This window comes from Poecilia mexicana, unplaced genomic scaffold, assembly GCF_051168715.1.
Source record: "Poecilia mexicana isolate PSO_F unplaced genomic scaffold, ASM5116871v1 scaffold_6, whole genome shotgun sequence".
NCBI lineage: Eukaryota > Metazoa > Chordata > Actinopteri > Cyprinodontiformes > Poeciliidae > Poecilia > Poecilia mexicana.
In genome coordinates, this window is record NW_028263375.1 from 8,437,837 (window position 1) to 8,462,032 (window position 24,196).

At 41.5% G+C, this 24,196-nt stretch overlaps 2 protein-coding genes and 1 long non-coding RNA gene across 4 annotated transcripts; 2 read left to right on the top strand and 1 right to left on the bottom strand.

Moving 5' to 3' along the window:
* Positions 1-910: 910 nt before the first annotated feature.
* LOC106929243 (transcription initiation factor TFIID subunit 4-like) lies at positions 911-15,418 on the top strand. The gene is made up of 15 exons (XM_015006020.2): positions 911-1,945; positions 3,274-3,434; positions 3,559-3,642; positions 3,923-4,093; positions 4,170-4,292; positions 4,651-4,740; positions 5,950-6,135; positions 6,948-7,023; positions 7,531-7,636; positions 8,095-8,264; positions 8,475-8,605; positions 9,416-9,547; positions 10,078-10,134; positions 10,237-10,359; positions 13,474-15,418. The coding sequence occupies exons 1-15, from the start codon at positions 949-951 to the stop codon at positions 13,630-13,632; spliced, it is 2,766 nt and encodes a 921-aa protein (XP_014861506.1). The 5' UTR covers positions 911-948; the 3' UTR covers positions 13,633-15,418.
* Position 15,419: 1 nt separating this feature from the next.
* LOC106907115 (BTB/POZ domain-containing protein kctd15-like) lies at positions 15,420-20,482 on the bottom strand. Of its 2 annotated transcripts, none has more exons than XM_088006177.1 (5): positions 20,010-20,482; positions 18,767-18,945; positions 17,093-17,237; positions 16,409-16,714; positions 15,420-15,683 (listed from the first exon to the last, which is right to left on the bottom strand). In XM_088006177.1, the coding sequence occupies exons 1-5, from the start codon at positions 20,034-20,036 to the stop codon at positions 15,522-15,524; spliced, it is 819 nt and encodes a 272-aa protein (XP_087862303.1). In that variant the 5' UTR covers positions 20,037-20,482; the 3' UTR covers positions 15,420-15,521. The 2 variants fall into 2 exon arrangements, with proteins under 2 accessions (XP_087862303.1, XP_087862304.1); XM_088006178.1 differs by having other exon boundaries at positions 18,767-18,942; positions 20,010-20,480.
* Positions 20,483-20,494: 12 nt separating this feature from the next.
* LOC148158624 (uncharacterized) lies at positions 20,495-21,805 on the top strand. The gene is made up of 2 exons (XR_015763011.1): positions 20,495-20,675; positions 20,839-21,805. It is a non-coding gene; the product is annotated as an uncharacterized LOC148158624 (long non-coding RNA).
* The last annotated feature ends 2,391 nt before the right edge of the window (positions 21,806-24,196 follow it).

Sequence of the window (24,196 nt, forward strand, 5' to 3'; positions counted from 1 at the left end):
CGGGATTTGGAGTATCGCGTGACTTCGTGGCGCCGTGAATCATAGATCTATGATGAATAGAAGTGTGAGATTTTTTTTTTCTTACCGAACATACGCATTATGAAATGCGAGTAAAAACCTAAAAACCATTTATATTTACTGGCGTATAATAAAACAATACAATGGCTCATTCATCTGCTAACTGTTAATTATCTACAAAAGACTAGAAACAAACCGCTTAGATTAAGTTTTTGATATTATATTAGGCCTATTAAAAATAATTTTCACATAATAATCTATGAAAAAACTGACAATGCATAAGAATAGTATAAAATAAAGGACAAAAGTTTAAAAACATTTCAAGAAACGCAACACCTTGTGAAAATGCATATGTCTTAAGGGCAATTTGTTATAAATTGACGATAGGCTTAAGTATCTTATACATTTATCACAAATAATTTTAGCTTACTGACGGTTATAAACAATAATATATTGTACTATTGTATTGTGCAGTATGGTAACTGAACAGTATTATTTTTCCAATGTTATAAACTTCTTACCATACGGTTTTACTTATTTTTTTAAATTATTATGTCTTTATTATTAATTTTTTTTAACTTTGTGTGAATTTGTGTGCTCCCAACTGCTTTTAGATTGCAGGTGTGACACACCTAAATTTCTCCACTGTGGGAAAATAAACGACATTTCTACTATTTCAAATTATTTATTATTATTATTATTATTATTATTATTATATACATTTATTGGGATATCTTCTGTTTTATTTTCGACTCTAAATAACTAAAAAGGTGTAATTTTGTTGCTTTGGAACTGCTTTTCCCACAGTTCTCGAAACATTTGGCATATCTAGATCTTTGATCCATCTAGATCTTTTCTCCGAATGCAGCCGGATCCTCGGCGCATGCGTACATTCTAAAAAACGATTTGCACAACAGCGAAGCATCAAAGATGGCGGGAGCCCCCGACCCGCTGGAGGACATGCTGTCCACCGAGGTGGACGAGAAGGCGGTCAGCGACCTGGTGGGCTCCCTGGAGTCCCAGCTGGGCGACAGAAACCTCCCCGCGGCTTCTGATCCGGACGGGAAGCGGGACGTGGCGGCGGCCAGCCGCCTCTCAGGGAAAGCGGGGTCTTCGGAGCCTCAACAAGGGCACCAAACCGCGGGGTCGACCCGGGAACCGGGCGCCAACCAGCCTCTGTCCGGGCAAACCGTTCCCTCCTCTGTTACCGCCGGGGCAATAAGAAACACCGGAACCGGTTTGCAAGCGGCAGGAGCGCCCTCTTTGACCGCTTTACCCGTACCGGTAACTCTGAGCAGCCAGCCCGCTGCTAGCTTCCCCCGGGCTGCTGTCCTGGCTCCCAGCCCGGTGGAGGCAATCCGGACCTCTTCCCCCAGCTTACAGCCCCTGAACGGCAGCACCGGAGCCGGGAAAGTGGAGGGCTCACCCGGTGCCCCTCCACCCGGCGCGACCCTGGCTTCACAACCCGGACTCCCTGCTCCTCAATCCCCGGCGGGCTCCCCTGCTGTGACCCTACAGGGGCTCCCCAGCCCCGTGATCAGCACCGCCCAGAACGGTTTGGACCCGAAGGGTTCAGCCTCCCTATCAGCCGCTCAGGTCCTGAACCACAACAACCCTCTAATGCACACCAAGATGCTGGTGACCAGCACCCCGGCTCCGGCTCCGGCTGCAGCCCAGGCCTCCATCATCCAGACCCAGACCGGATCCAGCACACCCCTCGCAGCAGCCAAGCCGGCCATCAACGGAGTGGCTCAGACCGGGGTGAGGCCGCCCGGTGCTGCTGTTGGGGCGGCCACCTCCATCCAGCCGCAGAGACCCCAGCTGGTGACCGCCACAACCCGGCCGGCTGCCCCGCAGACCGCCCTGGCTGTCCGGCCTCAGCAGCAGACAACCATCCAGCTGCCGCCCGGCTTTACCATCCCTCCAGGTGAGAACACACACCTGCTTATGATCGGTCCTGTGATGGTGGCTCCTGGTTCTGGAGGGACAATTCAAAGATCCAAACGCTCTGACTTAGCTGCACTGCAAAAAACTTCTTCTTATCAAGTAGAACAGTTTTAAGTAAATAAGTCCTTAATATTGGTTGAAAAGGTACTTGATCCACTGACAGATGGAACATTTTTCTATAAGTGAAAAAATCTGAAAGTGGAACAAGGGCTGAAACAATTAATGGGGATAAAACATTTTTTGAAATATTTGCCAACTAATTTAGTAATTGATTAAGACTTTATGGAGTATACAGACTATGGATCATCTGGAGTCTTTAGTTTCAATCAGAACAACATATTCAGAGAAGTAATTAAAACTGTACAAAATATATATATTGCATATAAGAACAACCTCTGGTCACTGTCTGTAGATATGTTTTACACATATTTACATAGTTTAGCTTCTCCTGGTTAAATACTGTGGCTAAATGAAAAATTTGCAGAATATGCCGATTTTTTTTTATCCAATTAATCGTCAGAACAATCGATTGCTAAAATCAATGTTAGTTGAAGCCCTAAGTTTAACATTTACTGTTTTTGAACTTAATATTTAGGAATTATTTACTTAAGACAAACTTCTGTATCTTTCTGAAAAGTTGCTTGTAAGTTATTTTTGTTTTATTTCACATGTACTAAAATATTTGCACTGGAAACTAGACCAGAAATACTTAGTAAGATTTTTGTGTTTTTGCAGTGTAGTAATAATCGGATAACAAAACATGATTAAAAGAAGATTTTTTTCCACAGAATTTGAACTAGGTGAAACTAAAACTAATCCACTTTAGTTTTGGGTGGAACATATTTACAAAGTTTTATTTTTTATTTAATCTTAAATGCAAAATGTATGTATTTATTTGAACAGTTTTTGTTTAATTGCTGCTCTGACTGCTGTTCTTTCAGCAAATATCCTTTTTGAGATTGTATACTCCAGTTAACAATTAATCGATTACAAAATTACTTGAATATTTCAATAAGGGATTCATCATGATTAATCTGACTAACTGTTTCAGTTCTAATCATTTTATCTCAAACTGGAAATTCTTTGAATTCTCGTTAATTTTTCCCAGATTTTCAGGTTTAGTCTGCCTGAAGTTTTTCATGTTTCATCCTAAAGCTGAGCACAAAAACAAACTCTAAATATTTGATCTAATTTGTTCTCAATTCTCCAGTCTGTCCAGTTGGTTCAGATTTCCATCCAGCTCAGCTGTTCTGTTTCATTCAGTCTGTAGAACCTCTTCGATCACTTGCTTTGATTCTTCTCCTGCAGGTATGGTTCTGGTCCGGACCGAGACGGGTCAGCTGGTCTTGGTCCCTCAGCAGGCTCTGGCCCAGGCCCAGGCCAAGCTGCAGCAGAGTCAGACGGTGGTCACCCAGAGACCCGCAACACCGCTGACAACATCGACTATCCGGGTCAGCACCGCCACCACGGTGAGTTTGAGACCATCAGAACTTGACGAAGATCTTCTTCATAAATTCTGGAGTTAATCTGTAATTTCAGTAAAATCAGAATCAGGTGATTTTTATTCTGAAACAAACCATAAATCGTCTGCAGGTGCCCGGAGCCCCCCAGACGGTCCGGCTGGCTGCACCCGCTCCCACCAGAATAGTCCAGTCTCCTTCCACCACCTCTGTTCAGGTAAGTTATCCTGCTGAGAGGTGGAACAGGTGAAGACACAGATCATAGCCCGACATAAAACAGACTAGGATAGCAAGCAATTAATAAACTTACCATTAATTATCGATTAATGTTTTATTAGATTAAAATGAGTTTCAATCAGTTAACTAATAACATCCGCTTAGTCCTTGGTTCCAGTGGATTTAGTTAGGACTTTGACTGGGCCATTCTAACACATGAATATGCTTTGAGCCATGCAGTTCGATTGGTTGGATCTAATCATGCCTCTCTGTTCCTGAAGCCCCTCGCTGTTCCTGCTGCCGGAGCCGTGAAGATGCCGCCGCCTCAGAAAACCTCCACGGTGATCACGGCGGGGGTGACGCCCGCCGCCAAGCCTGCACCGCTACCCGGCGGCGCCGCCACGCCCCCTCCCGCTGCCCCGCCTGGCGCCAGGGTCACCGTGGTGTCGCAGGTTGGCTCCCGTCATTTTCTAATGTTTCCGGCTTCCCGCTCTTGCTTTGTTTTTCACACGTATTTGTGCCCAACAGGAAATGCAGGAAAACGTGAAGAAATGCAAGAACTTCTTGTCCACGCTCATCAAGCTGGCGTCGCATAACTCCCCGTCTCCCGATACGTCCAAGAATGTGAAGACCCTCGTTCAGGACCTGCTTGTAAGCTGCTAAGATCCTTTTCCTGATGCTTCTACTCCATCGTACAACTGACAGAAGGGATGATTGAAATAATAAACGCTACTTGTAATTCCTTCCTGAGAAAAGAAAGCGAGAAAAAAATGGTTTTAAAAAAAATCAGATTTTGTTTTTAAGCCATGTTGTCCAGCTCTGCTGCATCCAGATGCTCCTCAGGTCCAGTTCGTGTCTTCATGGTGTCCTCTTTTATCCTCTTGCTTTTTGTTCCTGTGACTTCATTTCCTAAAACTTGAATGTGTCCGTCTGTTACATCCCTGAACACTTTGTCTTTGTGCCGTTATATTTCACATCTTCACGTCTTTGCGCTCTAACATCTTTTCAGGACGCAAAGATCGAACCCGAGGAGTTCACGTCTCGGCTGCAGGCTGAGCTGAAGTCCTCCCCACAGCCCTACCTCATCCCCTTCCTCAAGGTACCTGTCCTGAAAAAATACATATTTCTGCCTTTAAAGCTGCATTTGCAAATAAGGTTAACTGATTCTAATTGCTGTGGTAATTGAACTCTGTTTTTTACTGTTATTAATCCTAATATTTTATAAGAATTATAAAATTTTAAAAATGGTATTAACTAGATGTTAATGACTATGCATGTCAGTAACTACATTTATAAAAAAATATAAAATTAGATAAGTGAAAATATTGCTAGTTACAGTAACTTCATGTTAATAAATGTGTTATTCATGTTAATAATATTCATGTTATTAGATTTGAATGAATGTTTATCAGACTGTAACTATGGTTATTACAGGCTAATAACCATAGTTGCTGGTAAAGGAGTGAATATTGGCTGTAATGATTAATCGTGATGAATCGATTATTGAAGTGATCATCAGTTAATTTCGTAATCCATTCATTATTAACTGGAGTATACAGACTCTAAAAAAGGCAATTTGATGAAAGAACAACACACTCAGAAAAGTAATTAAGCCCAAACTGTACAAAAATATAAAAACAATAAAATTAAAATAAAAAATATGTCTGTAAATATGTTCTACCAAGTTTTAGATTCACCCTGTTCAAAAAAAACGGGGTGAATCTAAAACTAATAAATGGACATCAAAAAGCACCTTTTGATGTCCGTTTATTAACAGATTAATATAAAAAATAATGACTAGGTCAGCTCGTGTAGAGCATACTGATAAGCCAAGCAGGAAGGCTGAGTTTTTGACATGTTGATGTTAGAAATATTTTTAGCTGCAGATTCATCCTTTGCTACAAATGATGAAAGCCTAAATCAATCTGTTCTTGCATTTTATGCAATAAAAGTTTTTTTCTTATTCTAAACTGACTGCAATTATGTTTATTTTAATGTACTTATAATTTTGTAGAAAAAATGCCTTTTTTATCTGATTAACTGTGACAATAAACGACTAATCAAGTAATCATTAGTTGCAGCTTTAGTACAAAGTCTTCCATTGCACATTCATGCAGAATGTGCAGAACCTGAACACATTCTGCATGTGTTTAGGTTTGTACCAGATGTTTTCAGTATGAATACTTTTATACCCCAAATTAGAAAACATGAGGTTCTGCAATGTTGTCTAAGATGAAATCTGCTGATAAAATCACAAACCTCCACCAGCAGCTTCCTGCAGTGATGAACTTTGTGTGCATCTCCTCAGAAAAGCCTCCCTGCTCTGCGTCAGACTCTGCTCAACAGCCAGCAGTCTCTGACTACGGCTCCGCCCACCACCTCAGCTCCGCCTCCAGCCGCCCCCGGCTCCCTCACCGCAGCAGCCATCAGGCCGCGGCTGCCCGTCAACGCCACGGCAACCACGGTCCGCCTGACTCCACCCATCACAAACACGGTAACACTCAGCAACCCATCCTTCACTGCTTTAGTGGTTTAAAGAGGACCTATAAAAAAAAAAAATCATATTTGCACTTTTTTAGGTCTCTACTTAGGTCTCTAAAATGGCCCAAATGTTTAAAATAAACATCCAGCTATTTTTTGGTCATAAGTTAAAGTTTTTTGGTGTCTAGAAAATGAGCTGTTTCAAAAACCTTCCAAATGTAACGTCAAATCAGCAGACAATGCCCCTTACTTAGCAACACCAGCATAGCCCAGCCTGTTACCTAGCAACACCAGCAGAGTTCCACCTGTCACCTAGCAACCCCAGGATAGCCCAGCCTGTTACCTAGCAACACCAGCAGAGTTCCACCTGTCACCTAGCAACCCCAGGATAGCCCAGCCTGTTACCTAGCAACACCAGCAGAGTTCCACCTGTCACCTAGCAACGCATAAAAATAGATTATGAACTTTCTGTAAACAGAATTGCCCTTCACAAATTATTAATGAGAATGAAAATTATTGAGCTCATGTAAGTTTACCATGTGATTAATTTGATTAATTGATTTATTGTGACAGGCTTAGCTTACATGCAACTTATTTGGATTTAAAGTGATGAGGTTCATTCTGTAGGGAGCTCAAAATAAGCAGAACTGAGACTAAAATGTTATTGTCTAAACGTGATTTTCTGCAAAAAGTGTCATGAACAATATAGAGCAATCGTAACCTGTTCAAAGAAGCATAATATGTCAGCTTTAATATGTCTAAACAAGGTTGTGATTTCAGTGGTGATTAATAATAAACATGATGATGTTTTGTTTTCTGCTGCAGGCTGTGGGCAGAGCTACAGTCCAGACCATCCAGACCCGTTCTCCTGTGGTCCTCAGTCAGCAAATCAGACATCCAGGTGAGGCTGAAGCTGATAAAAATGGGTGACCTAAATCCTTGAAAGTGCTTGAATTTCAATTAGGTGTTTTCAAGGACTGGAAAATGTTTCATTTCTATATAAAGTCCTTTTAAGCTGCCTATTTTTCTATTATTTGTATTTTGTGGTGCAATCTAAAGTTACATTTAAAGCCTAACTTTGAAAAATGTTACAGCTGAATAGTTGCCATTGGGAATATTCATTATTCCCAATGGCAACGGGAATGAGTTATTGATCTGTGTAATTGGAATTAAGGTTCCATATGTTCAAGTTATTGAAATTGGGAGATTTTTTTTTTAAATTCTGGGTTTATTCTCAATTAATGTCATATAATAGTGAATTGAAACTGTCTATTTGTGTTTTTGTCATGACCAAAGTGAAAAAGTATGAAAACTTACATTGAAAATGCTTAAAAAGTTCTTGAATTTTACTAAGGAGAAGTGAACGATGCATTCAGACCTGCCCTCTCTGAATCGTCTCCCCTTGCAGCCACACTCTTGCGGGGACCCACCACCATGGCAGGTAAAGCTCCTGTCCACCTGGCAGCTCAGGCCAATCAGAAGAAACCGACTGACCCCGGGGGCGGGACCTTCAGGTGGGTTTGATGTCCAATCAGCACCAGGAACAGAAACTTCATACCTAACCTGGCAGATAACTGGTTTTACAGCCATTCTGAATGTTTCTGATTCAGCTTCAGAAATAATCACCTAATCACAGCCGAATAAACTCAAAATAAACATCAATAAATGTGTGTTTGAGTCAGACTGTATGGTGAAAATAAAAAGCTCATTCAGCTTCAGCAGCTTTATTACTGGTTACTATAGTAACAACCAGCTTGCTTTTAGTTTTACTAATTACAAGTGACCTTTTTAATGCAGGTCAGATGTGTAACTTTTCTCCTGGTGGTGATGAGAAATGAATAACTGAATAAACGTCACAGTGAGCTGGAGAGCCGGGCTTCATCAGCTCAGAGTTTCATGGTTTAGTCGGGACGTTGAACTTCCAGTCATTCAGTCAAATCTAAAAGTTCTGGCTCTCGCTGAACCTCCACAGAGACGACGACGACATCAACGATGTGGCTTCAATGGCCGGAGTCAACCTTAACGAGGAAAACGCCCGTATCCTAGCAACCAGCTCAGAGCTCGTCGGCACCAAGATCCGGTCCTGTAAAGACGAAGCGTTTCTGCCGCCAGGCCTTCTGCACCGCCGCATCCTGGACTCAGGTCAGTACATCCATTATTTAGGTAATATTATATATTCATCTTGACCAGCAGGGGGAGCCACTGCAACACCAATTGCATGGTCAGGGCTGCATTTTGGTGCATTTTCAGTAATTGAGAGCAATAGATGCTTAATTGTTTCTTTCCAGCTGAACTGTTCATGCTGGTTCGGTTCTGATGGTTCTCATGGTTCTGTTTGGTTCTGCTCCCCAGCCAAGAAGCTGGGCGTGACGGAGGTGCCTCTGGAGGTTGTGAACCTCATCTCACACGCCACCGAATCCAGACTGCGCTCACTTCTGGAAAAGGCCTCTGTGATCGCTCAGCACCGCACAGACGGTGCAAAGGTGAGAGGTCACAGAGAACGTGGGAATAACACAGATTATAGTGGCTCTTAATACCAGATTTTATATATAAATAACTGAGAAGTGTTTTAATAAGCCCAATATGGTTTAAGATGGCAGAGTCCAAATGTTTTGTTTGTCTGGTCAAAGTACTCAGGAGACATAATGTCTTTAAATTAAATATGGAAAATAGTTTTATTTGCATTTTTATTTCTATTTGCTCAGCAATTAGCAAAGTTTGTGGATGAAATGAGTTACAAAACTATTAATTATTGTAGATTTACCTAAATAAAAGAAATATAGTATTCCTGATAAACATTTGCTGTGTTTGGCCAAGTTTAATAAATCCTTGTTCCCAATGGTATTCTTTATTCTTTTTATATAATTTCCCTTGGGAATCAAAGTATTTTGGATTTTTCAAAACTGAATTTGAATTTAAAATAAAAACGTAAAATGCTTTTTGTAACATTTTCTACTTAAGAGGAAAGAATTTTAATTGAAAATCCCATCCAAAAAATACAAAAAGTTTCCATTTGGATCAAATAACTTTTGCTGGAGAGCGAAAGTTTTTACCACTCTTCACCAGGGCCACTCAAAATTATTCCGAGGCCCCTGGGCTGCACTTTGGTTTGGACACCTCTAGTTTAAAAAAATTACCTTCATCTTTCATCACCTGATAATCACCTCTACTGAAGCAGATCAGGGTGTTAAATAGATGATAACCTGCAAGCTGCCCGTTTCGGACCCAGATCCTGTCAGTTCTGACCGGGTTCCTGTCAGTTCGGTAACCAATCCGTGGCCTTCCTCCCTCAGGATGAAGGAAACCTGACCTATGAGCAGTCGTCGGACGTTCGCTCCCAGCTGCGATTCTTCGAAGCGCTGGAGCGGATGGAGAAGCAGCGGAAAGACGAGCAGGAGCGCGAGATGCTGCTGAAAGCCGCCAAGGTACCAAACGGGTTGCTATAGCAACGGAACACCTGTTTAATTAACTCTATATCTCAACCTGATCTGGGGAAAGCGAAGCAGAGACTGAAATTCAACTTCAGCTGGATGATGATGTCACAATGTAGAACCTCCAGTCAGAGCGAATAAAAACTTTACTGAACTTTAACTTTTTTTAATCAGTATTAAAGAATTAATTATTTAAAATAAACTCCTATTTCTTTGCTGAAAAGTTACTTGTAAGTTAGTTTTATCTTATTTGATGTTTACTAATATTTGAACTAGAAACTAGACCAAAGATATTTGGTAAGATTAAGTTCTTTTACAGTTAATGGGCACTGTGCCGTTGCCTAGCAACCTCAGCAGAGCCAAGCCTTGTTACCTAGCAACCAAAACTGAGCTCCAGAACGTTTGGTGAGCTAGTTTTACTGCTGCATGCGCTGTGCAGTGGATGACCAGACTAAAATCAGACCATGGAGCGATCCTCACCTGGTCAAAGAAGCCTAATGGGTCACATTTTGTTTCTCTTTCAGAGTCGGGCCCGGCAGGAGGATCCGGAGCAGGCTCGGCTGAAGCAGAAGGCTAAAGAGGTACGGCTAGGTTTCACGTTCAGCTTCAGCTCTGAGACAGGAAACGTCCTGTTTGAACCACTTCAACTTCCTTTCATAACAGCTTTAACTTCCTGTCCACAGATGCAGCAGCAGGAACTGGCTCAGATGCGACAGCGAGACGCCAACCTCACGGCGCTTGCCGCCATCGGGCCGAGAAAGAAACGCAAGTTGGACTCAGGAGGCGGAGCTTCAGCGAGCAGCGAGGTAATCAGCCGTTTGATCATGTGACCTTGTGATGACATAGACACATTGTAGTGTGACATCATGCATGCAAGATCCCCAAAAAGCTGCTACAATGGCTACCATTGGTTTTAGCTGTCAAGTTGTCAACATAATGTGCTAAATCTTAAATATACACATGACATATAAAAGAAAAAGCGACGCAGTGCTTTCCTAATAATTGTCAAGAGTACGACGATGAGATAACAAGGTCAGGAAAACGTTTTAATTTAAGAGGAAAAATAGAGAGGGAGATGGAAGTAGGTCAGTTATGCTAGCTTGACTTTGACATCCTTAACATGTAGGTGTGCTGTGGAATTTGGTGGTTCGGTTCAGTTACAAAATAAAAAATGGTGACCTACACACCAACTCTGACAAGTTATCAGTAGAGTAGGTGTAGCTAATAATTATTCAGTCTGTGTTCAGATGAACATTTAATACTAATTATAAAATAAACACCAAGCCTAGAAACATAAAATTGTAATGGACTGAATGTTCTGTTCTTTGTGTGGGAAATGGTTTAGTGCAGGGGTGGCCAAACCTTTTGAGAGCAAGATCTACTTTTTCTCTCACCAGCCACCTGAGATCTACCTCATGACACAAAGACATAAAAATTGCAAATTAAACTCTATTGACTTATTTTATATGCGAATATACATCAGTTGTAGCAGAAATAATAAAGTGACAGAAAACCTAACGCAGTTTCTTCCTCAGTGAGATTCCGACACTGGGAGCAGTTCACTGGTCTCTCAGTCATGAGCTGGTTGCAAACCTGAGGCCAGCAGGTGTCAGTCAGTCAGGGTAGATCTGAACTTTGGTTTGATGACTGAAATATGAGAAACTAACCAAAGAGCCCAGAAAAGGTAAAGGCAAATCTTCAGAAGTTGGGATATAATTAATTTAATTTCACATAATTATCGCGGTAGAATTAGTTAAAACTTAATGAAATATATTTGTCCTATTTGATGTTTGTTGTGACGTTTACTCACATACGAACGAGGTCATTAGTCCAAGTTTGTCATTTATTGAATGTTCAGAAACTGCAGCGGGTGTGATGAGCCACAGCAAAGGTAAACTAAGGTAAAACAACCCGAACAGGTGATCAAATCAAAACCACTCCTACCTTTTTACTTTCTGTCTCTTTGTCGTTTAGCACACCCGTTGCCGTGGCAACCGCCTGCGCCCCGCAAGCCGAGCAGAGATTATGTTAAAAACACAACATTCAGTCCGTTGCGATATCACGTTTCCAGGCTTGATATTTATTCCTCGATCATTAATAAGCCTCTCATGAACACAGCGGTGGTTGAGTAGCTAATTTAAACTCCTGCTCTGCTCGTCAGTCGGTCTTTGAGTCGCCTTTTTTTTTCTTTTTTTTTTTGTTAATGGGACCGAAACGCACTGAATTGCGCAACATCTTGTGCAAACAATAATTACTGAGATTATTAATTTTAACACATCTCGTTGATTTTTTTAAAAAATAATTATTCTTTTTTAATGAAGCTACAAACGTTTAGGATCTTAGTGAATATTTTTATTCAGGCTTAGTGAAGAATATTTTCTTCCGTCAAAACCTTCCGTGATCGACGTATTGGGCACCCCTGGTTTAGTGTTTTTTGGTGTTGAGTCCTGATCCATTAGTGGAGCTGTTTTCAGTTAGTTATTATGGCAACATATTGAGAGAGGGGGAAAAGTAGAAGAGTAGGAGTGGTTTTGAGTTATTTATTAACATTTTTGTCTGAGTTATTTTTCCCTCTGCTGTGGCTCACTGCACTAAATTAATAATACCTACATCTCCTGGTTTCATTTAGTTAAGTTGTTCTACTGCAGCAGAGTGGCTACGGATGGCATGTAAAAGAATCGTCTTTCTGGATGTAAACAATAACATGCAAGAGGATATTGGACTCTTGACTCCTCCCCCATCCCGTAGGCGTTTACTTCCTCAGACAAAGGGGGTCAGAGTCCGCTTGGGGGGGCTAACGGGACTCATGAAGCCCCTTGGCCCTCTATACCCTGGAGGCAGCCCTGCAGAAATGAGCCACAGGCTAAGAGGAGGGAGGGAGGAGGGAGCCATGTTCTCAGCAGACACTGAACCCTCTAACCCTCATGTCTGGGGTTTGGACTCTGTTAGCAGCTGCTGGAGATTTTCTGATTCTGTTCATTTAACATGAACTGTAAGAATCCATCTCTCTCCACAGTTTTTATTTTAGCTATCACACTCTGAGCTGCTCAGTCGAACAAATGTCTAATTAGGACTCGAGCATCAAGCCAAGTTTAGTGAGGAGTTAACTGGGGCTGAACGAATAATCAAATTAATCATTATTAATCAATTATTTAAATAATTGCCAACTAATTTAAGTAATCAATTAAGTAAACTTGAGTATACAGACTCAAAAAAATTTATTTGCCAAAAGAAAAACAGTTAGAGCAGTAATTAAGCAAAAACAATACTCTATATAGACATACATATTGCATTTAAGATAAAGGAAAATCATTTGTACTGTGGCATAGACTCAGATTCACCAGGTTCAAAATCTAAAAAATATTCCTTTTAGGCTCCATTTTCTGTGTAGTTATTAATCGGTTTATCCAACAGATTAGCCCCATACTGCATTTATAAATAGCCTTTGCTACAAATAATCAAGTGTACATTAAATAAATGCTGTTATTGTATCTTAGAAAATAAAATGTTCCATCTCTTTTTCAAAAAAGTAATTGAATTATTTACTTGTATTTTTTGATGTATAAAAAACATGCTTAAGTAGTTAAATGAAAAATCAGCAGAATGTGCCAGATTCATTATTTGCTTAATCATCAGAATAATCGTTAGGCCTCGTGTGAGACAGAGACAAATCAACGTCCTGATGACCCTGAAAGCTTCATCCTGGAATCTGCTGCGGTGTTGTCCTCCTGTTGGCAGGAAAAACCGGAAAATCCCAAACAGATAAACCCAGTCTGATGCTGCCCAGCTCCAGAACCAGAGCAGAACATTCTGATTTGGACTTATTTTATAGACTGATGGATCTGAGAAGCTCATGAACTTCCTCTGCAGTTTTCCTCTTGACTTCCTGTAGTTTAACTCTCTAACCCCGCCCCCTTCAGGTGACATCGGGATCCAGTTCCGGCTCCTCTGCCTCCTCATCCCGGCAGCAGCTCCGGCAGCGGATCACTCGGGTCAACCTCAGGGACTTCATCCTGTGTCTGGAGCAGGACCGCAGCTCGGCCCGCTCCCTCATGCTCTACAAGGCCCTCCTGAAGTGATTGGCGCCCCCTGCTGGTCCTCCAGCGATAGCAGACAGGAGTGGTCCGGCTACAGAGCGCTGCTGGAAAAGGAGAACTCCCAACCACCAGGACGGGTTCTGCAGAGGAGGGAAGGTTCTGTTGGATTTGACCTGTTCAGAGACGTTTAACCCGTTTAGTTCAGAACTGAACCAGAATCATGTTAGAACATTTAGATGAAACGTTTTCTCACTCAGGGACAGTTTGGTTGTTTCGGATCAGCCTGATAAACACGCACTGCAAAAACACAAAATTTTACCAAGTATTTCTGCTTTACTTTCTAGTGCAAATATTTTTGGCACACATGAAATGAGACAAAATTTACTCAAAAGTAAATGTTTTCAAGATATAGGAGCTTGTTTTAAGTCAATAATTTATGAGTATTTACAAAAACATACTGGTTTTATCATCAGACATATTTCCTTTGTTATAAATTTAAAGCTCCTATATTTTTCTGAAAAGTTGCTTGTAAGTTGTTTTTCTTATTTCAAGTGTACTACGATATTTTCACTAAAAACTAGAAGAAAAATACAGAGGAGTATTAGGGCTACCCTAAGAACATTTAGAAAATAAAATTATTATGAGAATAAAGTTGTAATATTATAAATTTTATTCCCAAATGACTTTATTCTCATAATATAATTTTTTTTCTTGGTATGGCGCCATGACAAAATATTTGGGCCAACTAGGAAAATTATAAAATATGAGAATAAAGTCATAATGTTTCAACTTTGTTCTTGTAATCAAATTTATTTTAGGGGTAAGAGGGAAATATTAGAATAAAGTCATCATGGATATTATTGAAATATTGACTATTTTAATTTTATGATTTTATTTTTGTAATTTTAGTATTTTTCTTAGTATGGCATATTAGAGCTATGCTAAACCATATCATGAATTTATCCTAGAAATATTGACTTTATTCTCTTCATTTTTGACTTTATTCCCATATTAATTTGACTATATTTTCTTAATATGGCCCCAATACTCTTGTAAAAAATACTTGGTAAGATTTGGTGTTTTTGCAGTGTGATTGATCCTCATTGATCAATTGGAGAACCAATAGTGAGCCTCATTCATGTAGTTTAAACTCCAGAACCAGTTCTGGACTGAAACTCCAGCTGGGCGCAGCAGAACCAGGTGAGAAACGAGGCAGGTGTGCGGTAGAACAGGTGGGACGCTCCTTTAACTGCAGCGGCTTTGTTTTAACTTCCCGCCATGTTGGACAGTGAGCTGCTCTCTGATTGGCTGCCAGCTTTTCCACGCCCCCCTCCAGCGCTGTACCTGAACAGGTGCCTTCTGACTGCTCGCCATGTTTTAAATGTTCCCAACGGTCGGCTCGGTTAGAGGACGCTGTTATAGAGAGTGTGTCTGTGTGTGTGTGCGTGTGTGTGTGAGAGAGAGAGAGAGAGAGAGAGCCGCAGACGGTTTAAAGGAACAGTTCAACAATTCAGGAACTGATGGAGGCCGGTCGGTTGGTGTTGGAGCGTTCCCCTGCAGGGAGCTGGTTCTCCGACACACAGGAACTCTCTCAGGTTCTGAAGGTCCGACATTCCTCCTCCTCCTCCCGGCAGACTGAGCTGAACCTGGACTCTGGAAAATTCTCGATGATGGAGCGCACTTGGACTTTTTAAGCTTTAACAGCTTTTAGTTTGGATCCAGCTCCTGAGCTTCAGGACTTATTTATATTTCCTACATTCAGCCTGATGCAGTTTTACACCGTTTGTACCTTTGTTACAAAATAAAATAAAGGAAGAAGAAACTCCTCGTTTCTTTTTAAACTTTTTATCTGCAACACAAATGTTAAATAAGAAGCTTAGAAAACAGGTTGGGTAGAAAAAGGACGCTGAAAGCAGCAGCTGCTTCCGGTTTCAGTCCAGCGGTTCCTGTTTGATCCGGACCAGGGTGCTGCTAACGGACCGGCTCGGCCTCAGTTCTCGACACAGGACGTATTCACTGAACTGGGTCGAGTCGACGCCGCCGCCGCAGGACGCCTTGATGCTGAAGCCTTTGAGGAAAAGACGCTCAAGAACCTGCAGAGAGCAAAGTAAGGGTTCTGATTAGGGCCAAAAATAAGTTGATTCACTACTCCCTTAGACCTTCTTTTAGTGTTGCAGATTGACTGCCATCCAGCAGAGGGCGCTGCTGGTCATTCTTAAACTGAGTTATTGATCCAGAAACAAAGATTGCGGCCAAAGCAGAATGGAAAAAGATGGAGAATGCACTTTATGCTGCTCTGGTTTGAAATAAAAACACTCAAGCTACTTGTTATATTTTATTCATATTTCTAGGTTTGTTATTGTGAGAAAAATCACAATTTTCTGTTTATTTGGTTAGGTGACAAAATGTTAAAATTTAACCATTTGTTGTGGAAACACAGTCGACTCTTGATTTTAGCAGAATGGCTGCGTATCAATCAAATAGGTATTTGATCAATGAGGTCAATAAACTTAAGATTAATTCATTAATTGATAAAAGTAAGCTTCTCCCTAATTTAATCATTTCTGCCAGCCAGCAGAGGGCGCCACTGGTCATAATTAAACAGAGCCAGATGATGCAGAAACAAAGATGGCGGAGTAAAACCACAACAGGAAAGGAACATGAAGACATGGAAATTTCTGAGTTTTGAAGTCAATTTCGGTTTTTTTTTCTAGAAAATTTCAGAATTTTTTTGATGGAAATGTGTTATTTTTCTAAATCTACAATGGCCCTGATACTCCGTCAACGCAGGTATCTGCTCTGTGATTGGCTGGCTCACCTGTACCGAGTTCAGCCTGCAGTAGCCGTTGAGCGGGAAGCGGATGACGTGGGTCGGGTCGAGGTTCCAGCCGGCGTTCACCGAGTTGCACATGACGTCTCCGGTCTCAGGAAAGGCCTCCTCAATCAGAACCTTCTCGCCGCTCAGGGCAATCCGCTCGCCCAGATCGGGCGTGACCCGAACCACCAGGCACTCGCACGGCGCCGCCGACCGCCGGGCCTCGCGCTCCGCCTGCCAACGCTCCAGGTCCCGGACCATCGGCGCCAGCTGGTAAAACCGGGCCTCCTCATACAGCTGGGGGAAATCCTGAGAGACGAACAAACAGCTGGATGAGAATTTGCTGCTGGAGGAACTGGATCAGTTCAGGAATCTGTTCAAAGACTCATATCCTCTGGATCTGATTTCAGTACTTTTAGGTCTGTTAATGAAATTATTGGGAAATATTTGGATTTCCAGGTTTTATTCACCAACATATAATCTAGATTCCTTCCTTTTATTTTTGCTTTTTTCTCCTGCACTCCTTCCTTCACTCTTTTCTTTCCTTCATTCCTGTCCTTTCTTGCATGCTTTTCTTTTCTTTCCCTCCAAAACTTATTTATTTTTCCTTCCCTCCTCTAACTCTTTGTGAGTGGTGAATGTTCTGACCTGGTCCACATTGACCCCTGTAGATGACCTTTGACCCACCTGAAAGTCTTCTGGCAGCAGCAGCTTGCAGGTCCTCAGGTAGCTCAGGATGAACCTGAAGATTTCTCCGTCTCTGTCGATGAAGTAATGCTGCTTCAAGCTGTCCAACACGATGGGCTCGCTGCCGCTGAACAGACGGCCGATCCTGGAAACCGATCACTTATCAATACCACACCAGCCGATCTGATCAGAGAAACAGAATCTCTGTACATCCTAAACATTTAGAATGTTTTTTAATCACTATTCCATAATTATTAGATTAATTTAGCATAAAAGCTGCTTCACATCATCCGATTTCAGATGGCCATGAATTCTGTGGTGGAAAATGTTATTATCTGATAATATATTATGACTTTCTTACCAGATGATAAAATATTTCATCACAATCCTCTTTTGATTGTAAGAAAATATATAAAATTTTATATTAATCACATGAAATTTTATTTTATTTCCACAGTTCTGCTTTTTTCCCCCCTTTGGTCTTTTCTTGTCAGAAATGTTTCCATGTCTTGCTTGCTAAGTAGCTCGGCCAATCATATTTAAAAAAAAAAATTTTAACTTATATTTTATCATAAAAAAAAACAGATTCAATAAGAGTAAACAAAAAATATGATGAAAATTTATTTAAGAAATGTATGAAATTAAATTTGTTTTTAGTTTTACACTTTTTTCCCTCATCTTCTCTCCAACTTGCTGAGCCCCCACAGCGCCCCCTGGCGACCCAACATAAGTACATTACAACTATTACTCCAGGGGTCCCCAAACTACGGCCCGCGGGCCGGTTCCGGCCCGCCTCCTCATTTGGTCTGGCCCCCTGAACAATACCAGAGAGCATTCAGTGTTTTTTTTTTCATATATATGTGGATTTTTCTTCAACCACCAGGGGGGCTCTTGAGCAGATATGAAACTTAGTTTCCCTCAATGGAATATATACTAGTCAGTACCAGTCACCATCGCTCACGGTTTTTTTCCATTTGCATTCTGGGTAAAAATCTATCTACAAACGCGAATATGTCGTCGGCAGTAATCCAGGCATTCTGGGTAAAAATCTATCTACAAACGCGAATATGTCGTCGGCAGTAATCCAGCCCCCCCCACCCCCCCCTCCACAGTTTCACTCAACGCCCCCCCACCCCAACAAAAGTTTTCTAAGGTTTCTTTCTCGAAAAACTAAGACCGGCCCCCGACCAGAAAAGGGAACAGTTATGTGGCCCTCGCAGGAAAAAGTTTGGGGACCCCTGTATTACTCCAATAGTTTTTCAATACTCTACCCATCTCTGTGTAATATGAAGATAAATATCAGATATTTACTCTTATGTACTTACTGCTGAACTAGCTAGGACCATTGAAACATTGATTGTATTTTGTTGATAAATATTTCTCTTCCAAATTGATCAAGAATGTCAATACACTTTGTTTTTGTTGGTCAGGAAGCCATGGTTTAGCTATGCTTTCGCTTCCCTACCAAGATGGCGCGGATCACCTTCGGTTCAGACTTGTGGGATCTATGCAATCTGAATTGACTTTTTTTTCTCCACCTCTAGTCCAGACTGTTCTCTTCAAACTACAAATCAAACTTTGTCTGAACCAAATTGTTCCTCAGAACCAACTGTTTGAGTTTGCAGGTGTGTCATGATGATATGTAACTCATCACACCTGTCCACTCCGTCTCACCTGGACTCTGGAAACTTGGTGAGCGTTGCCAGGCTGCTGGTGTACATGTGTCCGCCCACGTCGATGTGAACCGGGGCGTTGGCCTTGGTGAGCTGGGCGGGGGACGGGATGCCCTGCGCCGTCATGGGAGAGACAGGTGAGTGGCTCAGAGACATCCTGGACAGGCTTCGCCCCTCCTGCTGGACAGAGGGAACAGGTGAGAGGAGCTTTAGCTATGGGTCATTAAAAAACTTTACTTCCTGTTTCATTAAAACGCTGAGTCCATTGTGAGTCATGTCTTCTCTTGTATCACCAGGGACAGTCGCCTTTCTGTAACAAAGGGCTAAACTGAAGATCCTTCCTGCTCACAGCATCACCATCCACAACGATTCTTTGAAGATACTTGAATTATAAAAGTTACACCAATATTTAATCTTCCTTTTGGAATAAATAAAGTATTTTTGAATTGAGTAGAATGGTTAGTCTTATAAAGTGACAGCAACAGCTCTGGGTAATAACAGAGGAGATATTAGCATGATGTCCTGGGGGGTTAATGGGAGGGTCTAACTGGATTACCTCCCTCCACTCCCCATTCCCGGCACCACGAGGCTGTGAAGCATGAGGGAAACAGGAGTCTAGGCCCTGCAGCCTGAATGCTGCCTGCAGCCAAACACCCACACGCCTCCCCATGCGCGTGCATGTGCCGTGATGTGACCTATAGATGGGAGCGTGTGCACAGGCACATTGTGTTTTCAAATATCTGCAGGTTTTAAGGCCAAACGGGCAGCTTTCTGCGCCTTATTCCAGTCTCCGTCAGGAAATCTGGACATTTAAGCCTCTTCTTACAAATTAAAACTACAAGAGCGACTTGGCTAATTTTTTCCAGCTGATTACGGCTCTCCGAGGCCTTTAAGGGAATTCGGGTGGTAAAATATCTGTCAGCAGAGACGTGCACTGTATTAAAATTGCAGCTTTAGGTAGCTAGCGCCGCATTTCTGTCGGGAAGAACATGTAGCGAGTAGAGAAGGAAAAGTTCCATTTTAGTTTAAAAACCTACAACTTTAAAACTGGTATCTAGTGCCGATTTTAGAGGCTTATGTTTTTAGTAGCTCGTGTTGAGTTTGATGATATCGGTGCTTTGAACGGAATAAACAGTCCATAAAGCATAAAACTGGAGGTTTTTAAATGAAGTCTGGTCTTACGTCAGGACCAACGACAGTGTTGAATATCAGGTTTAAACGAGCAGCGCGTGTTTTTTTCTCACCTGGGAAGACACGGACACGGAAGACATGGACAGCAGCTCGGTATCTCCAGCTGAAGTTCGGTTGGGTTCGGCTCCAGGCCCGCTCCACTTCGTCTCCGTCCTTTTGGTGAGGGTGCGTAAAGCAGAAACAAACCAGAACCAACAGAGAGGAGCGCAGGCTGCAGGACGAGTTTGCCCCGGGGCACCTCAGACCCTCGGGGCCCGGAATAGGTCCTCCTGCCCGGACTTGTTTTTGAGGAGCGGAACACGGAGCGCGGGGCTCCGGCTGGTGACGCGCTCTGTCGGGGATAAACTGGGCTGCTCGGTCCGGTAAGGCTCATCACCATCCGCAGGGCTCAGACGCTGATCCACCCGGACATGGAGGTCCAACATCCCCCTGGTTCTGGACTAAATGGCGTCTGGCGTCACGCTTCATTCCTACCGCAGCCTGCGGCCAAATGCGCCATTTCAATTAATGCGCACTGATAGATGGAGATCTTCGCCGCAGGGCAGAAAACACCGGGCCGCTCCATGGCGCTCATCTGCCGGGTCCATGCTCCTCCTCCTGCAGCTGCTGCTGATGGAGGCGACGGGCGGCAACGGAACCACCGACCCCTCTACGGATCTCAGAACCACAATGTACTGCACAGTGATAAAAAAAAAGATTTCAAATTCAAATCTTTCCAGGTTAAACCTCCCGCCGTTTCAGTATATTCTTGCTGCAGTTGATTAGTTTCTTTTGTCATTGTTGTGAGTCACACACTCTGCAAACAACTAATCGACATATTATTAGATGAACATAAGTTCAATCGATTAACTAACAGCATTAAACCTTCTTTTATTATTGTAGTTTGGCCACCATCCAGCAGAGGGCGCGGCTGGTCATCTTATGCGGAGCCGTTGATACAGAAACAAAGATGGCGGAAGCCATACCAGAATGGGAAAGAGAAACGGTGGAACAAAGCGCGATTCTGTTTGAAATATAAATACTCGACAATCTCCTTTCGTTTCACCTGCTGTTATATTTTATAAATGTCAATATCTTGTTTATTATTGTGAGAAAACCACAATTTTCAGTTTATCCAGGTGTTTATTCTGTCAGAAACAACTGATGAAGTAATAACATTTAATGAAGTTTATGAAAAATGTAGTTCGATCCTCTTGACACTAGAGAAGAAACTTTTTTTGTTGTCAGTTTTATCCTTTGACTTATTGGTAGCCAAGTGATAAGATCAATCAAATTCAGATTATTTTATCAATCACCTGCTTCTGTAATTTCTCACTGTTTTTAACATTTTTACAAGCACAAAACGTTGCTAAAGAAACATTTCTTTAGCAACTTTTCAGAGTGATGAATCCAAGCATATGCAGAGAAAGTTGAGTGGAAGGAAAACATGTATTTAAAGGTGGAAAAGGAACAATATATCTGATTCCAGCCTTCACTAGAATCAGATATATTCTGGTTCACTTTGAAAGGACTGAGGCTACTTAATTTTCTCACTCTTTTTTCTAAAAGAGAAATTACAAATGACAGAAAATATTTTCAATAATTTGATGATGCGTTAAAAGATTAAATCTGTTAAACTAAAGTATAACTTCACAACAACCAACATTCCTCATTTTATCTTTTGTTATTTTTTGTGTTGGAGTTCTCACAAAATTTCTACTTTATTCTCTTAATATTACAACTTTATTCTGGTAATATTAACACTTTATTCTCACATTATTTCACTTTTATTGTCATTTAATTTTTTTATTGTTACTGCGACTGTATTCTTGACATGTCTCTTTATTAAAAAAAAAAGATTAAAAAAATATTTTTCTGACCCTTATATTTTGTGCTCACCTGAATTCAAATAATAATAAATAATAAAACTAGAAAATTCCGCAGAAATTTTAAGGGGCATGCCAAAGTGTGCCCGTCGGTTTTTAATCAAGCGTTCTGATGCAAAAAATTAGCATTAATGCTAAAGAAAGCTTCAATGTAGTCAATAACCTGTGGTGAGTCAGAAACATGTTGACTAAACTGCACCTGTACCATTCAGTATGTTGAAATTAATGCATAAGCCAAAATGCTAATATTAGCGTGAAGACTAATATTCATGTAGGATGTTAGGATGTTAGGATGTGCACTGCCTTGCTGCGCAAGGCAGTGCACTAGTGGGGGCAGTAAAATGCTAAAGTTTGTGCTAATGTTGTGCACAATCTTGTGCTAATGTTAATGAACTGCCTTGCTGCGCAAGGCAGTTCACTATCCTGAGGAAAAAAAATGCGAAAAAAGCTTAATATTATTGCAACGCCTAGGGCGTTGCACTAGCATGAGAGGAGTGCAGCAACTCTTTGAAGCAGTTAGTTTTTCTGATCAAAGCGGCTTACTGTTCAGCATCCATAAGAGCAATCCGAAAACTTTTTGAAGCATATAAGAGGGCAATTTCTTGTCTCCGATGGAACCGCGATTTAAATCTGTAGTTCTCTCTGCACTAACCTGAGAGAAAAACATAATAAAGGCCTGAGAGGAATAGTCAGGCTTTTATTTTGAAATTTTCAGTAAGCTTCATTTTAAATGGCCACACTAATCCCATGTCTAACAGTGGTTGGGTTAAACCAGTTCATATATAATGCCCAGAACATTCTGCCCTGTCTGTAGTTATAACATTCTGCTCACCTTCTTTCTGTAATAAGTCAGAGTTCCACCATTATTTACTTCTTAACTGCCAGCTCAGCCCTCCTTTGTAATGATTGAGGGTTCCACCATGTTGACCTTCCGACCTTCTGCTCAGGCCTCTGTAGTAAAGTGTTCCATCGTGTTTAGAACTACAAAGATGGTGTTTTTGTAGTCCTAAGGAGCAGTTTGGCTTTTGTCTGTGTTCTGTTGCTATAGTGATCAAGCCTCCCCCTGTGTTTCTCCAGACAGGGGGAGAAACAATTCTATGTGTTTGAGCCAGCCAGTTTCACTCCAAAAAGCTGTCCGAACAACTCCTTTCCATTCGGGAACCGTGATACGTATTCGAAAACCGTTTGAAGCGTATGAGAGGGCTATTTGTCGTCTCATTTAGTACCGCGATTCATATCTGTAGCTCATTCACAGTAATTGCAGTGATGAGAGAAAAATGGTGTGCGCTGAGCTCAGAACTTTTTGCAGAAATGTATGTAAAAAGAGCAATTACATGATGTAAAAATTGTCAAGGCTTTTATTTTGAAAATTTTCAATAAGCTTCATTTGAAATTGCCACACTAATTTCATGTGTAATAGTGATCAGGTTAAATCAGTTATATAATGCTCAAAGCACAAGTTGTTTATAATACCAGCCAACTCCTCCTCTGTAATAACTGAGTGTTCCGCCATGTTGTAGTTCTGACATGCTGCTCAGGCCTCTGTTTTAACTGAGTCTTGGCCATAGATAGAACTACAGTTATGGCAGTTATGGCTGCTGGTTTGTAGTCCAAACCAGCAGATTTGCCTTTCTCTGGATTCTGTTGCTATAGCGATTGGCCCTCAGCCAACTGCTGTGTGTGTGAGACAGAAAGCTGGGGAAGGATTTCAATCTTTGAGACAACCATGAAATGCTAATGTTAATGAACTGCCTTGCTGCGCAAGGCAGTTCACTATCCTGAGAAAAAAAACATAAAAAAAAGATTTTCATTTTTGCATCGCCTACGGCGATGCACTTTTGTCAGTGCAATTTTCAGAGTTTTATTTTGAAACTTTCAGTAAACTTAATTTTCATAACCACACTAATCCAATGTGTAACAGTGGTTTGGTTAATCCACCTGTATAATGCCCAAAACAGGAAGTAGTTCTAACTGCCAGCTCAGCCCTCCTCTGTAATCATTGAGTGTTCCGCCATGTTGTAGTTCTGACCTTCTGCTCTGCCCTCAGTATTAAAGTGTTCCGCCATATTTAGAACTACAGAGTCTTTGTAGTCCAAACCCCAGCAGTTCTCCCTCTCTGCATTCTGTTGCTATAGTGATGAAAGTGCCCTGTGTGTGTCAGACTTATCTATCTTTATGAGACACCCAGTCAGTTTTAATGGAAAAAGCAGTCCGAACGACTGCTTCCCGTTCGGGTTCCGTAAGTCCGATCTAAAAACCGTTTGAAGCATATGAGAGGGCTATTTCTCATCTCATCTATTACCGCGATTCATATCTGTAGCTCAATCACAGTAATTGCAGTGATGAGAGAAAAATGGTGTGCGCTGAGCTCAGAG

Coding starts and splice junctions, on each gene's coding strand:
- LOC106907115 (XM_088006177.1), bottom strand. CDS start 20,036: ATGTCTTCCGTGTCCGTGTCTTCCCAG. Junction 18,946..20,009: donor CCGTGTCCGTGTCTTCCCAG/GTGAGAAAAAAA, acceptor CCCTCTGTCCAG/CAGGAGGGGCGAAGCCTGTC. Junction 17,238..18,766: donor ACCAAGTTTCCAGAGTCCAG/GTGAGACGGAGT, acceptor ATCGGTTTCCAG/GATCGGCCGTCTGTTCAGCG.
- LOC106929243 (XM_015006020.2), top strand. CDS start 949: ATGGCGGGAGCCCCCGACCCGCTGGAGGACATGCTGTCCACCGAGGTG. Junction 3,435..3,558: donor GGGTCAGCACCGCCACCACG/GTGAGTTTGAGA, acceptor AATCGTCTGCAG/GTGCCCGGAGCCCCCCAGAC. Junction 4,094..4,169: donor GGGTCACCGTGGTGTCGCAG/GTTGGCTCCCGT, acceptor TGTGCCCAACAG/GAAATGCAGGAAAACGTGAA.